Below are 15,728 nucleotides of genomic sequence, written 5' to 3'. Positions count from 1 at the left end.
AGCTTAATGGTAGTTTTCCCATGAGGCACAGTATCAAATGCTTTAGTAAAGTCAGGATAGATGAGATCCACTGAATTTCTTTTCTAAGGAAATATCCTATCAAGAAAAGCTACTGCACAAGTCTAGTGTGACTTACTTTTGCAAATCTTTATTACGTTTTATTCTGTTGTCTGTGAATTCTATGTCCTCAATTAGTCATTTCTTCAAAATTTATTTTAAAGTTAATAATTGTCAACATTACTTTTCCCACCTCCTTACCAGCCGGCATTAGATTTGCCGTTCTCATCTTTCAGTAACACCCTAAAATTTAGACTCTTAAAATTATTAGATTTTTTTTAAAAAACACTTGTTACTAAGTCTGCACTTTCAAGTGCCAGTGTTCTCTCAGTCTAGTATGTCAGTTATTCGGGTCCCTTCATTCGTGGAGCTCTTCAGTTTGCCGTGCCTTTTACCTCTGAGTTTTATTCCACTGGAACAGAAAGTGCTGAGAACATTAGTTCTTTCCCCTTTTTGAAAAGAAATTAGAAGTGGGGGGAAGGAAGAAAATACCAACCGCGTGTATATGTATTGCCAAAACCAGAATACAAAGAATTATAAACTGTGCCATTGATCAGTAATTAAAAATTGAGAATTCTTTTTACCTCTGCCTTTTTTTTCTGCTTTTACTGCTTCAAATTTGTTGTTTCATTTTTTTTCCAGCTTCACATGAGCCAAAAGATATCCTCTTTAAAAAAAAAAAAAACTTTGATTGTCCCATGAAGGTAATTCCATTGAGCACCATGATACATTTTTAAAAACTGAAAACATTGTAGAGTGACCCAGTTTATAAAATGATAGATTAGGAGATGTGAACTTTTAACTTTCTACAAATCTCATAATCTCTCTGTACATAGGTGATAATGGTGATTTTTATTTTTTTTTGTCCCTAGAATTTAAAATCCTATTGAATTCTTAGAAAGCAATTATAGAAAAACTGGTTTCAACTTCATAATTAAAGCTAAATTCCATTATTTATATAAGGCCAGAATTTTATTTTTTTAATCAGAAAATATAGGATGTCCTCCCAGATGTCCACTCCTTACTCTTTCATGCAGAATTACTTCTGTGAGAATTTGCAAGAAAATCCACCACAGTCAAATCTAATTTGTCTGTGGGTGGATTATCCCAGTTGCAGATTAACTCTGGAGCGTCAGTTCAGGTCTAGCAACATATATTAGCTCCAGTTTATTGATGTTTGTCCTGCTTTTAAGACAAGTCTAAAAGCAAACTTTCCGGTTTCGCACGTCAAAAAGTTTGAATTAATGGGTCCTACTGGGACAGAGTTGGCTCTATGCAGTTGAAATGATGATGTATCCATATTATCAAATTATATCATGGCCTGTTTTACTGCGGGGCTTCCTTGCATCGAGTTCACTCCCAGGCTCCAATTTGGAGTGAGTAAGTCAGGTTCCTTGGCAAGTGAGCTGGTATAGCATCGTAGCTCATTTAGGCTCTGTGCACTACAATTAGATCTGGAAAGAAGTACATAAGATTTAGGTCACTCTGCACAATATCCAAACAGGCAATATTCCTTCAGAAACTCCAAAAGTTGCTCAGGCCACGCACTGCTGTGTGTGCAGCGCATACAGGCAGGAGACTGGCAGCCAGCAGTCATCGCGTTATCTGCCCTCCTGTGGGACTAATTCTGGCACATGCATAGAAACAAATTAATTGGTGGTCAGACACCTCCGTTAATAGACATCTTGCACTTGCTCCAGGCGTGAGTGCTGCTAGCACTAACGTTAAGTAGCACGACAGCTGAGGGCTGCCAGCAACCAGGGCAACAGTGCTGATGAAAATTAAAACAAATGCCAGTTGTCTGACATAGAGGATCAAAATGCAAACTGGATGTTCTGTTGCAGTTTGGCATAAAATGAGCTTGACCAACTCCTAAGCTACAACATCACCGTGGAAGTCTCCGGCTCCATCTAGCTGGCTGCATGAGGAGGTACCCGTGCACCCGCCAGGGCTGTGAATGTGGGGCCTCTCAGAGTCCTTGGCCGTGGAGGGAAGTGATGATCCAAGGGAGCAGCCGTTTTCTAGTGTCACACGACTACTTGCCTTTTTCCCAATATTCCTGTCACTGGTCTGTGGGAGATCCTCTCATCCTCTCCAGACAGGTTGGCTCTCCTGAGTGTCTCGGTCTGGATATACTTCTTTGAAGAAAAAGAGGAAGGGTGAAATACTGGACAGGGAAAACCAGTAAGGGATATTTGCTGTGCCTCAGTGGGAGGACTGGCAGGCCAGAGGCAGATACCTCCCAGCTGCACTGTGCTCATACCTGAGGAGGAGAATCACCTATTTAATCAGCAGATTCCTGTGGTCAACAAATGCCAATGAGAAATGAAACACACATGTTTAACATCTTATGTGCTGGGGAGAAAGAGGTGAATTGTACATTTGTCTTCAAGGATAAACTCTCTTCTGGAAAGCAAGCTTAAGTCAGGTTTTAGACATACTGATGTAAGGTTTTAGACATACTGGTGGGCTCAAGAAAGGAAGAACAGGGAGAAGTTCTCTGACCTGTGTGGCACAGGAGGTCAGACTGGATGATCTGACAGTCCCTTCTGGCCCTGGGCTCCAGCCGTCCATGAAACAGTCACCTTCTCATTTCAGTAGCATTTTAGTCAGTTAGCTTAGCTCATTTAACAATATTTTCTTGGTACCTTTGTGACTCACTGATAACGCGTACTTGAGAAAGCATCCATTATTTGCAAAGCTTGGCTTCCTTTTTCATTTCAGCAGAATGTGAAGCTGAAAACAGATGATTGATGGCTTTTTCTGTTTATTTTCTAAAAGATGTCAAGCAGCATATTTACTGACTCGGCTCCTGCTGCAACTTGTTAGTTTGAGTACTGTAAACACATCTTAACAACCCTTAGTAATTGTGGGGAGAAAGACATCATGAATATAATGAAAACTGACAGCACTGATTTCCATTCCTGTAATTTTTTTACGCTTATAAAGACAAGCACAGTATTTTGCTCAGGTGTTTTGGAGGTTCTAAAACTTCTAGATAACAGTCTATTTGTACTCATATTTCAAATATCCTACTTGTTTGGTTAAAAAAAGTTAATATTTAGTTCTTTTTCTTTCAAATTACTTTGTGGCCCCGTGGTTATATACGTGTGTAAATGGTGGTTATCCATAACACGTATTCACTAGATTTTGGAAAGAGAAAGGTTATTAATTACAGAGAAAAATGACTAGCTAGTATGGTAACTTACAGATGGAAAAGGAAGCTTTAGGTGAAGCCTAAGTGAAATGCAGGGAAGCATATACCATCCAAATGAAATTGCATGTATTTATTTATTCTGTGAATAAGTAAACAATAACAAAATTAGAGAGATTTTTCCAAGGATGCAGAGTGAGTGCAATTATCTGCCACCTTTTCTTATCAATAAATCTTACAGGAAAATAATGATTTTTAAAATATTATCGAAAGCTGTATGAAGCATCAAGAGTAATTTGCATGTTTTTAGTAAATAGTTTCAGAATAAACTAGTAAATAGTAAATAGCATGGGGAATTTCATGCAAACTTGAAACTGGAATTTGCTGACCCTAATCTGTCCCACATTTCTAGTCATTTGTGCCATGAAACAACATTCAGAAGCTTGCCATACTCACCTCAAAGGGAAATTTACAGTTTTCGTCCTCTTTTTGCTCCTAAATACACTAATCCTTGTGAAGAAACTATTCCCGAACATTAGTCCCATAATCACCCAAATTCTTGCAATTTCTGGCTTAAATAATTTACCATGACTGATTTATTTTTATACCAGCATCATCCCTGATCATAAGTAGATCTTCTTCTTACCAAGTGTTTCCACACTGCCTATGCAGGAGCACTTCTGATCCCCTCTTTCATCCTTCATTTTATTAGGCTTATTACGCCTTACAAGCAAACACACACACAAACAAAACCAGACTCTCCATTCAATGCCATTTCTGATTGAAAATCAGAATTCTTATCCTTTCAATGCCATTTCAGATCAAAATTCATCGCTCCGACACAGGTGACCAGAACTGCATTTCCCCCGTGCCTTGCTCAATGGAATTAATACTTTCCTGCTAACGTGTTTCTCTTCGTCATGATCTCGTCACAGTGCTTATTCAGGATAATTTTACGTTTATTCTCCTGCTGTCCCTACTGATAGTGATGTCCACTCAATAGCCATTTTTAGGCTATCTTGAGCTTATTCCAGGTGTGGAATAAGTGAACTTGCTCCAATGCAAAAATGCAACATCAGATTCAATATAGTTATTAGAATTACTTTCTTACTAATTTAGAGGAGGCCCTTCCAGGATGTAATTTCTGAATAGTTTACAGCTTATTTAGTTTCATTAGGAGTGAATGCAATTATGAATGTTATTAATTACGCAATTATTTTGTTTACTTTGTTAGCGGCAAGGTCTGTGTAGACCACGCTGAATTTGTAATAAAATGAGTTGTTTATGCTGAAATCAGCTGTGCCAGCCATACTCTCTATTATTATCACTGGTTTCTTTCTAAGACTCATTAACATCGGTGATACTGGTACTGATGTATCAGCTGTATGAATAGTATTTGCTGTGTCTTCAGGGCGGAGAGGACGCTGACCACTAGAGGAAACACAAGTTAAAGTCTGGGACAAGCGTAGACACCACTGTTGAAGTCTGAATCCAATAGCGGTTTTTATACTGTAACCTAAATAATAGGGGCTGGACCCATCCTTTCTACTTTCACTTAATATAATACATTAATATACTTGTGGTTATATTCATGTGATTCTTCTACACTATCAAATTTGCAAATTCAGTATAGTATTAATAACCGTAATCTTGACATGGCAAATGTAGTTTTGTGTCCTGGTGTGTGCTTTGTGCTTGGTCCATGTTCATACAATAACTCGTTCTTGAGTTCGATTGTGAGTTTAGAAATTATATTATTTCAACTTGTCTACTGATGTGGTCTATTTTAATAAGATTTGAGTTATTTTTTTTAGTTACTTCAGTAACTAATTCGCCTGCTTTATTGCATGAAATGTAATGCTTTTTTGCATGAAAATAATGTGCTTTTGTAGTCATCTTTAAGTAGATGTTTGCTGAAGGTTGTAATCCAATGTTTCTTCAAAAATTGCATTAAAGCTATATATTAGTGCTGAAGAACTGGACGAGGTCACCTGCTTTTAAGATGTCTGAAAAGTTGTTTTGACTTGCCAGAAATGTTCAGTGTTAAAAATATTTAGTGCATGCAGTTCGATATTCTTACTGACACGAAGGCAATTATATAAGTTTTTTTAATTAATCTGCTAATGTTCTATGTCATGATGAATGCATAAAGTGGGAAAGAAGTGTCACCAGAATTTTCTGCATATGAAGATGTGTATTCATGTGATTTGCTATTCAGATGTCCGTGAAAACACACAGAAAATGAGAAAATAGGATTCCTGAGCCCCTCACTCACCTTCTGTTATCAGCTTCCTGAGACCTCTGCAAAGCTGGTTAATGTGACCATACTTTATATATGATTATATTGTACAACATCATTTACATCCCACGGTTTACACAAGAGCTTTGTCGAGTAAATAAGCTCACATAGCTATTAAAGTTATTCCTAATGATAGAAATTACATAGTTGGACAGATTACTTGCACTGATTAAACTACAATTGTAAAAACTGTCAATTGGCCCCTTCCCTTATCTTCAGTGACTCTTCCTGGGATGTAGTCCTATGACCTTTTTTTCACTGAAAACTAAACTGAATTTAATTGCCCTGTAAGAATTTTAGTTACATTTGTTTTGTCTTTGCTGTTTGCTTTCTTTTTGAAGTCTGCTCTGTAGAATAAGTGATCCTCGTGACGTTTGTAACCTTTGCATTTTTCCTTCTTTTGCGTGGAGTTTTTTAGTAGACTCATGTCAATTCTGTTATAACGTCTTTATTTTATAGCGCTACTTGTCACTATGGTACTGAAAAACATGCAGATTAACTCTTATTGTTGAACAGCAGGTAGAAAATCAGTTATTTGAATAATTAGTTATTGAAAATTAGTTACTTGAGTAGTTATTGTGTTTTGTACTTTTCTTATTTTTAAATACGCCTAAAATGTAGTGTCTTATTTAGATAAAACATTTGGGATTTTTGACTGCTGCAAAATGCATGAATCTTGCTGAAGACAATGAGTCATCTAGTGAGAACAGCATTGTACTGGTGGTACAATAACGAAAAAGGTCTTTAATGTCTGCTGTCTTTGTATGTTTGACCTTGAAGAGAACTAGAAATTGCTTGTCGCGGAAGTTGAGCATCTAATACATTGATGCACCTGTTAGTTCTCGCATATGAAATCAGATAACGTTTATAATGATCAGTGATTCTTTTGTGAATTAAATATTTTCTCTTTCTAGTGACCTGGACATTCAGCTGCATTTACTTTTATTGAAAGATTGTCATTAACATGTGAAATTGCTTAGACTTCAGAATATAGTAACTTTGCACCGTTCCCATTCCTTTTTGACATCATTTTCCCTTACTATTGAATCTTATTTCTAACGAAAGCAATTTTGGTTTGCATTTTATATTCAAATAGAGACCATGAACCAAGCAACACCTGCTAGAAAACTGGAAGAGGTTCTTCACCTTGCAGAACTCTGTATCGAGGTATTGCAGCAAAATGAAGAACATCATTCAGAGGTGAGGCCCCGACTGCATTTGCTGTAGAGAGCGGTTTGTTCCTAGATTTTTTTCTCCCCTGATGCGAAGCAATTCTGTCAAGAAACATTTTAGCTTTACTTTCTGACATATGTTTAAGGCAGTTCACATTTACAGAGGAATAAGGGACTTGAAGCTTATGAAGAGTGAAGTGAAATAAAACTGTACTTGAATTCGCTTGAATGAACTGTAGGTTTAGAAATGAAAATTAAAGAGCATAAAATAGAGAAAGCATCTTTGTGCTGGAGGTGGTGAAATGGTATGGAAAAGATTCATAGCCTTACACAGTTGTTCCTTCCAACTTTTCACCTCATTCAAAATAGAAAGAAAATATAACTGAATGCTAGTTTTCATCCTGCTGTATAGAACTTGATTTTAACATAAAAATAATGATGAGTATAATAATCACATTCACACTGCTCCTCTGTTGGTTGGAAAAGTACTGCTTCTAAACTTGCACTTTTTAAAATGGCGTTACAAGGTAGAAGAAATAAAATAGAACCATTTCATGTTTCTTACTCAAGTCTCTTGCTTCATGATACAGAAATCATAATATTTAGAATATTTAGAATTATAGCAGCTTTTATATGAAGGAATTGCAAACATAAACTTGACAGGGACACACAGTTGTATATATTATCAACATTTTATTAATAAATATACTTTTCTAAGGTTCAGGAAATTGTTTTTAAAATGTTCTTAAAAAACTCAATAAATATTTTTGAGGAATATAAGCAAAAGGATAAACATGATTTAGTATATATAGTTGTAAATATGATCATTCAAAACAGCTGTTTTTATATCACACTATGGAACCTAGTTTTTAGCTTACATCTGTCATGTGTGAACTTGTTATGGATGTTTTATCTTATACTGAAGAAACAGCTGTTTCAATGATTTGAAATTAATTCCCTGGAGGTCCTGTTCTACACTACTGTTGCCACTGTGTTACTCTGTAATGATTACTTAATAAAATGTATATATTGTTGTCTTTGTCTTTTGAGGATGTGCATTACTGTAAGAATATTAGGTTTCTGTGGAAAAGAACACAGAAGAAACAGATCAAATGATACTTTCCATGCTGTTTACTTGCAGTCAGAAATGTGGTATTTTTCAAAAGGATAAATATATCGCTTGTGCCTTCAGAAAAATCAATTCATCAGAAGTTTTCAATTTAACCTAAGACAGCTTGAAAACAATAAAGATGATTTTAAGATTTCTTCCCCATTCCTTCGTTCATGTAATAAATATGCAATTATACTGAAATGTATACAGCATGTAGAATTTCGGTATCAAAAAATATCTGAGAAATAGATAAAAAAATTATACATTCCCTACGCAAAATCGAAGGTTATGTGTGGTGATTTCACATTGTAAAGTTAAGTAAATGTTGAATGTATGATGATGCAGTTGACAAAAAGGATCAGTAATCTCTAAAACAGTGTATCACATTTTTTAATACTAGATTATTTTTTTTTATTTTTTTTTTTTAATTCATAACACTTCCAAATTTCTGGGATTCCCAAAGGGAAGAGAGGTATGTGATTCATGATGAACTAAGCCTTATTTTTCACTGTCTGTAGCATGGGACTCTGCATTGAACGTGTAGCATAAATTGCTCCGATGATTTCTGGTGTTGTATTGCAACATTTGTGTGTCTTTCTAGAATCAAAGAACTTCAGTCTTCCTTTAATCCAGTCAATGTTTTTGTTGTCTTAGAACGTGTGTCACCAATTGCTAATTGCCTTTGGCCTGTTTTCATATTATCCATAATGACTGAACTACTGTCTTCGCTGTAGTATTTGTTTTTCTATTCTTCTTCCTTGCTGCCTAAGCAATGATGGGTAGTTCTTGAGAGGGTCAAAAGAATTTCTGTCTGGGTTCAAAGTGCCGTTTGCAAAAGGGAAGAAGATGGAAAGAAGATGGAAAGAAAATGTGCTGGTGTTCTGGGTTTGGTTTTGCTTTGTTTGTTTTGAGGTTTTGGCAATATTTTCTGAAAAGAGTTTTGCTTGCCTAAAAGGGACGCCTGCCAATGCCTGTATACATTTCTTTTCTTCTTCCTTTATTTCTTTGCATTTAGTTATTTGCTGGGGTAAGGAGTCTGTTCCTTCAATGAGCTCCCATTTAAACAGGATTTACTAATGAGAAACTTCTTCCAGTTTGAGGAAAAAGACTCCATTTCAAACTCTTGCCAAAATTTTTGAAACCTCATCTGTCCTTTTCACTATGGTGCCAATCAGCATCCGTCCCTCCTGCAACACGCAAAGTACTCTCCAGTAGTAGCAGAGGATGCTCAGCATTTCTTTAAAACCTCTTGCCAATTCATCTTTTCTCCATTTGCCCCATGTCAAATAGAATTACAGGCAATCATCAGAAAGTCCAGGATGGAAAAAAAAATATTTCTACACCACTTTTCAGAAGCTGTGTTTTCAGGCCTGAGTTCATATTTCTACATTACCTAGGACCTGCATTTCAGAAATGCAAGTGAGAGTTGCCATGACTTTGTTTAAAATTGTGGGAAATCAGTGCTCTTAGAGATCAAGCTACATATATCCCATGTTGGCAACTCAGAAATAGTCGAAACGAGATATTCAAAATGAGAGGCATAAGTTTGAAAGCAAAGACATTTTCTTATGTAGTATGTGTAGGTATTTCTCACTGCCAAATATCTTTGTTAACTCTGAACAAAACACTCTCAGCAGTGTGTGATATTCATCCTATTTCGTTAGCTGACTTCACTTTCGTCGTTAACTCCAGGATCATACAGCTGCCTCTGATCCAGTACTCAGCTTCGATACTGACCTTCAAAGCTCAGATTTAAGTGACAGTAAAAAGGTACAAGAGTTATATGTGAAGCAGTCTTTAACGTGGAGCTGGCTTTACCGGCTGACACACTATTTGTCACAGACTTCTCTTCTTTTAAGCTGAGATTACCCAAGAATCTAAATTTTTACCAAAGAAAACCATGTATTCCAACAGGTTGTTAAGTTACTGAAAATTAATATAGACGTTACTGAATTTCTAAAGATGTATTTATAGTGTTTGCGGAAGGAAAACTGGATGACCTCCTCGGGAGAAGCCAACAAATAGGCAAAAATAGGAATTAAAAAGCACTCTGTATCTCTTAAAAAAACCACCTTAGACTTCAAGGAATAAAATTTCACATTAAAACCATCCCTTCTGATTAGCAAATGAGTGCAAAATGTATTCACAAGAATTTATTTGAAAAATAAACTAATTTCTTATAGAATTGAATGAAATCAAAAGAAGCACATACAGTAATTTTTCAGTGATGAGGCCTTCATCCTTTTCTTTGCTCTCTGGTGAAAAGAGTTGCAGGGATTTATACTCCTTTTTTGATTTTTTGTGTTACATTTTTGTTCTGATTATATCATCTTTCCCAGCATAATCTATTTGTTTTCTTTTTCATGCAAGGTTTTATAAAATATTTTCACATTTTTTACTTGGCCTGTTAATCCTCCCCAAATGAGATAGAACATGAAGTGAGATATCCAAATGTATTTTGCCATAGATACAACACATCTCTTTGCTTTATCACTCGTGTTTAGTAATTCTATTTTGTCATGTTTGCAGGCGTTCGCTTGGTGGCCAGAATTATTGGCTGAGCATGCAGAGAAGTTTTTGTCTCTCTATTCTGTTGATATGGATTCAGCGCTCGAGGCACAGCCGCAGGACTCCTGGGACAGCTTCCCACTTTTCCAGCTGCTGAATAACGCCCTCAGAAACGACAGTAAGATCTTAAGTTCTTTACTTATTGCATGCATAAGATTTTTCAATGTGCCCACACCTTAGAAATGTGTTTCTATATAATATAATTCTCAAAATAAAAGTGACAGTGCCTAGTGTTTATCTTATATATCCTGGTCGTCCATTTCTTGGAAGTTGAGCAGATTCTCTCTATCCTTGCACCATTTCAGTCCTTTTACTGGTGATCTATTAACCATTCAGTATCACAAATTGCTCAGTTTTAAATCAATTATGTACAGGCAGCATAATATGTATTTAATATTTGATGTTTAATCTATACTGTTTAAATAAAATTGTAGCTAATATTTCCTTCTAAGCCTTCATGGAAACTATTTTCCGAGTAGTTATGTCTATAAAGGTATTGTAGGCTTCACATGAATGTGGTAAGATACATGCAATAAATCAGAGTGTTATTTTCACTTGTTGTATTGTTGTATCGTTATTCAAGTGGGAGACCAAAATTTGAAATAGCCGTATTTTGCTTTTGGTTGTCTTTGAAGAGAGCTTTTTCTTTAATAATAGTTAAGTGATTTCCTAGGCATGTTTTATGTGAAAGTGATTTTAATAATGGAATTAAGGAAATAACTAATAAAACCAAAAAAAATGGATTAGGTGTTATTTTAAAAACGTCACCTTATTTTGCAGACAGGTAATTTCTCCTAACATTTTAAGGCATCAAAAAGAAAAAAAAAATATATTTGTGCTATGTTTTATATATTTACTCATGTTCTATTTTTAAAAAATGAGAAAATGACCTACTGTTTTTTTAATTATTTTTGGAGATCCAAATGTTCTTTTTATGCGATGATTCAAGTCATTCCAAAATTTGATTTTTTTCTTATAAATACAAGGGATCATTTTTAACTCTTCCTGGAAAATTCATTTCATTTCTGTGGAAGTTCAATAGCTTTTAAGAATTTTAGCTCCGTGTATGGGAACTGCTTGACTGAAAGAATGGAAAATAGTATTCAAGAGCTTTTCTCCAAGGTTACACGTATTACAACCTATATTATTTATCATTGTATTATTGTTAACTTTAGCTGCCAAGTGTTTATTGAAACATATAGGTCGTATCAGTATAGTACCTCTTGGCCACAGCACCATGTCATGCAATGGAGCAACTAGCAAATGTACAATTCACTGTAACACGGTGGATGACAAACTTCATGGAGGGAAAGGGGCAAATGGACAGGGCCGCTGAACTGTAGCTGAATCTCAGACAGGATTGTTGAAAGGCGCTGTTACTGCACTGTTGGATGTGGTCTAGGGCAGAGTGGAAGAACATTAACATCCAGTCTTCAAGGTCTCTTTTCATGAATTATGTTTCCATACCCTGACATTTAGCAATACAGGAAACGCCATATTCCTGATGATTTCTTTTTTCACATGTTATCCTAGAAAATATATCTGCTGGTGTTTCCCTTAGCTTGTTTTCAAGATATTCATTGCTGTTTGGTCTAGATCCCTTGTTGGACAAACTGCAACTACAGAAAAGTATTAGAATTGCTGTGCTGGTGGTAATTTAAGCTTGATTTCGAAGGCTGCTCACAAGGGTGTAGGAATTGTTCGATCTTGGGGCAGATCTCATAAGAGTTAGACTCCTGCAAGGCAGGTTCTGTATTACTTGAAGGGGGTGTCTGATCATCTGAAATCCAGATTAAAAATCTGAAGCCTATATTCAGGTGCCTTTCCTACCCTCTTATATTTTCAGTTTAGGAAGCACATCTCTAGTTGTGATGTTATGTGTGCTTAAAACAATTATTTGGTTTCTGAAAGCTGTGGAGGTATTCTACAGCAGCCTTACAAGAAGGATTTGTGGCACCAGTTTTAACTACATCATTGTCGTTTGTGTTCCTTTGCGCTTTGATTCCAGCCTGAGAGAAGTGATAGAAACAAACAAGGGTTGTTCTCCTGTGCAAAGAGGTTGCTGGTAGGCTAGTGATTTTTCTTTCCTTAAAAGATTAAATGGATAATAAAACCAAATGATTAAAACAGCCTTGGGAAAGATATTTTATGAAAACTTGCATGTCAAAGCAATTATTAGCAAGGTTGTAAAACCTTAACTGAAGGATAAGAAATAACTGCTGTATGAAATGTTACACCTGTATACCAATTTCAGTAATTCCCTAATGGTAATAGATACAGTAAATGACAGTTTCTGGCAAGTGAAAGCCATCTGGAAAATTATACACTTTTTTTCACCAGAACTAGTGGAAAGCAACCATGGAAATTAGTCACCTTTTAATCGGTGGATATGTTAGCAAGTGGCAAGTGACCGTTCTACCAAGAACTGATTCCCAAGTGGAACATACCTCAGTGCTTATTCTTTAATTAACAGCCTTTTCACCTTCCGAGTGCATTAAAGCCATTAGAAAAAGCTCCCCATGCTTATATAATCAATTTTACAGTCTTCCAAAATGCAATAAGTAATTCTGGCTTTACCCTAAGTGAAAACCTTTTCCTGAAAACTATCACCTTCATAAAGCTAGATTTAGAAAAAAAAAAAAAAAAAAACTAAAAAGGGAAAAACTGGAATGTGGTCTCATGAGGATAAAAAGGCTAGTGTTAATAATTAACAAGGAGAGTGAAGTGGAGTAAATTAGCCATAATAGAGCCCACGGTGACTGGCAAAGTCACCTCTCATTATCAAAAAACTCATTAGGAAATGAAGAGGTGGAAATCCCACTGGGTTATTCTCACTCTCTGGCTATATCAGAGATTACTTTTCAGATTTCTTTCAAACGAAGAACTGTTAGGTCACCATATTGCATATTAGGTTAATCTTCACTGAAATTTGGAGGACTGACACCTGCGTGTTATTCTATCTCAAGAGCTTTAAATGAGCTCTAAATCTTCAATGCAGGAGTCAGTTTTCGTATAAACCTGACATGAACGAACTCCTAACAATAAAGAAACAATCTAACTTCCACAGCATTAAAGAAAACCTACATGTAAGACTATTTTTATAACTATGTCACTACAATATAATATTAGAAAGACTGCGAGATAATGAAAATGCATGGTCTTTACTATTCAAATGATATCAAATGTGTTATTTTACATAGTATACAGAATACTGGACAAGATTCAAGCCAAATACTTCAAAGCCAATATTCATTTAACAATGAGACAAAAATGCATCTTCCAGCACAGCGTATAGCTTTTCATGAAGGAGGAAGGAATCATAGAATTATTTAGGTTGGAAAAGACCCTTGGGATCATCGAGTCCAACCATCACCCCCACTCTACAAAGTTCTCCCTTACACCATATCCCCTAACACCACATCTAAACGAGTCTTAAATACATTCAGGGATGGTGACTCCACCACCTCCCTGGGCAGCCTATTCCAGTGTCTGACCACTCTTTCTGTGAAGAATTTTTTCATAATGTCCAGCCTAAACCTACCCTGCTGCACCTTGAAGCCATTCCCTCTTGTTCTATCACTAATTACCTGTGAGAAGAGACCAGCACCAACCTCTCTACAATGTCCTTTCAAGTAGTTGGAGAGAGTGATGAGGTCTCCCCTCAGCCTCCTCTTCCTCAAACTAAACAGTCCCAGCTCCTTCAATCGCTCCTCATAAGATTTATTCTGCAGGCCCTTCACCAGCTCCGTTGCCCTCCTCTGCACTCGCTCCAGCACCTCGTTATCTCTCTCGTATTGAGGTGCCCAGAATTGGACACAATACTCAAGGTGTGGCCTCACCAGTGCTGAGTACAGGGGACAATCATCTCCCTCCTTCTGCTGGTCACACTATTTCTAATACAAGCCAGGATGCCATTGGCTTTCTTGGCCACCTGGGCACACTGCTGGCTCATGTTCAGCCGCTTGTCAGTTAGAACCCCCAGGTCCTTTTCTGCCGGGCAGCTCTCCAGCCACACTTCCCCAAGCCTGTAGCGATGCATGGGGTTGTTGTGGCCCAAGTGCAGGACCCGGCACTTGACCTTGTTGAATCTCATTCCATTGGCATTGGCCCATCGGTCCAATCTATCCAAGTCTCTCTGTAGAGCCTCCCTATCCTCATGCACATCAACACTCCCACTTAACTTGGTGTCATCTGCAAACTTACTGACGATACACTCTATGTCCTTATCAAGATCATCAATAAAGACATTAAACAGAAATGGTCCCAACACTGAGCCCTGAGGAACACTACTTGTGACCGGCCACCAGCTGGATTTAACTCCATTGACCACCACTCTTTGGGACCACCCATCCAGCCAGTGCTTGATCCAACAGATCGTATGCTCATCCAGGCCATGAGCAGCCAGTTTTTCCATGAGAATTCTATGGGGAACAGTATCAAATGCTTTTCGAAAGTCTAGGTAGATATTATCCACAGCCTTTCCCTCGTCCAATAACCGGGTCATCTTGTCATAGAAGATCAGGTTCGTCAGGCAGGACCTGCCTTTCATAAACCCATGCTGACTAGGCCTGATCCCCTGGTTGTCCATTATATGACTTGTAATGGCACTTAAGATGATCTGCTCCATGACCTTCTCTGGTACCAAGGTCAGACTGACAGGTCTATAGTTTCCCGGATCCTCCTTTCTGCCTTTCTTATAGATGGGTGCTACATTTGCTTCCCTCCAGTCCATTGGGACCTCCCCAGATAGCCATGACTTCAGGTAAATAATGGAAAGTGGCTTGGCGAGCACATCTGCCAACTCTTTTAGCACTCTTGGATGTAACCCATCCGGTCCCATAGACGTGTGCGCATCCAAGCGGCGTAGCAGGTCACTGATCGCTTCCTCTTTAATTGTGATGACCTCGTTCAGCTTCCCCTCCCTGTCTCCTAGCTCACGAGGCTGGGTGCCCAGGGAGCAGCTAGTTCCACTGCTAAAGACTGAGGTAAAGTAGGCATTGAGCACCTCAGCCTTTTCCTCATCCTTTGTGACTATGTTTCCCTCAGTCAGAGGGAGTCCTGACTGCAGCTTCACATTTCTATATGAAGGACTTCATTTTGAGTCACTTTAAGCTTCTCCATTTTTTTCTGACCTCATTCCACAGCAATTAAGAGTTCATCAGTGAGTTCATCAGTGACAGCTTTCCTGTTGTGTTAAGTCTGACTGATGAACTACTTAAAATAATAGATGGAAGAGTATGGTCTTCCTATCCTCGAAAATATTTCAGTTTTTCTGACAAGGGCTAACAAATAAGAAAAAGCGATTTAAAAAATTATATTTACTGTAGAGATAAGTGATAGACTGTAGGTAAGTTTCTTGTGGTTTTA

The 15,728-nt window shown here is 37.3% G+C and overlaps 1 protein-coding gene across 8 annotated transcripts in view; it reads left to right on the top strand.

Annotated features, from left to right (window-relative positions):
• Positions 1-15,728, top strand: part of CADPS2 (calcium dependent secretion activator 2) — a 320,439-nt gene that overhangs the window by 244,140 nt on the left and 60,571 nt on the right. For all 8 annotated transcript variants that reach the window (XM_063323277.1, XM_063323280.1, XM_063323282.1 and 5 more), the window contains 2 exons: positions 6,607-6,710; positions 10,323-10,479. In XM_063323277.1, the coding sequence (XP_063179347.1) occupies positions 6,607-6,710; positions 10,323-10,479 (261 nt within the window). The remainder of the gene's footprint in view (positions 1-6,606; positions 6,711-10,322; positions 10,480-15,728) is intronic.

Source organism: Chroicocephalus ridibundus, chromosome 1 (assembly GCF_963924245.1).
Source record: "Chroicocephalus ridibundus chromosome 1, bChrRid1.1, whole genome shotgun sequence".
In the NCBI taxonomy this organism is placed as follows: Eukaryota; Metazoa; Chordata; class Aves; order Charadriiformes; family Laridae; genus Chroicocephalus; species Chroicocephalus ridibundus.
The sequence above is the reverse complement of the archived record's forward strand: the minus strand, read 5'-3'. Positions and strand labels throughout refer to the sequence as shown.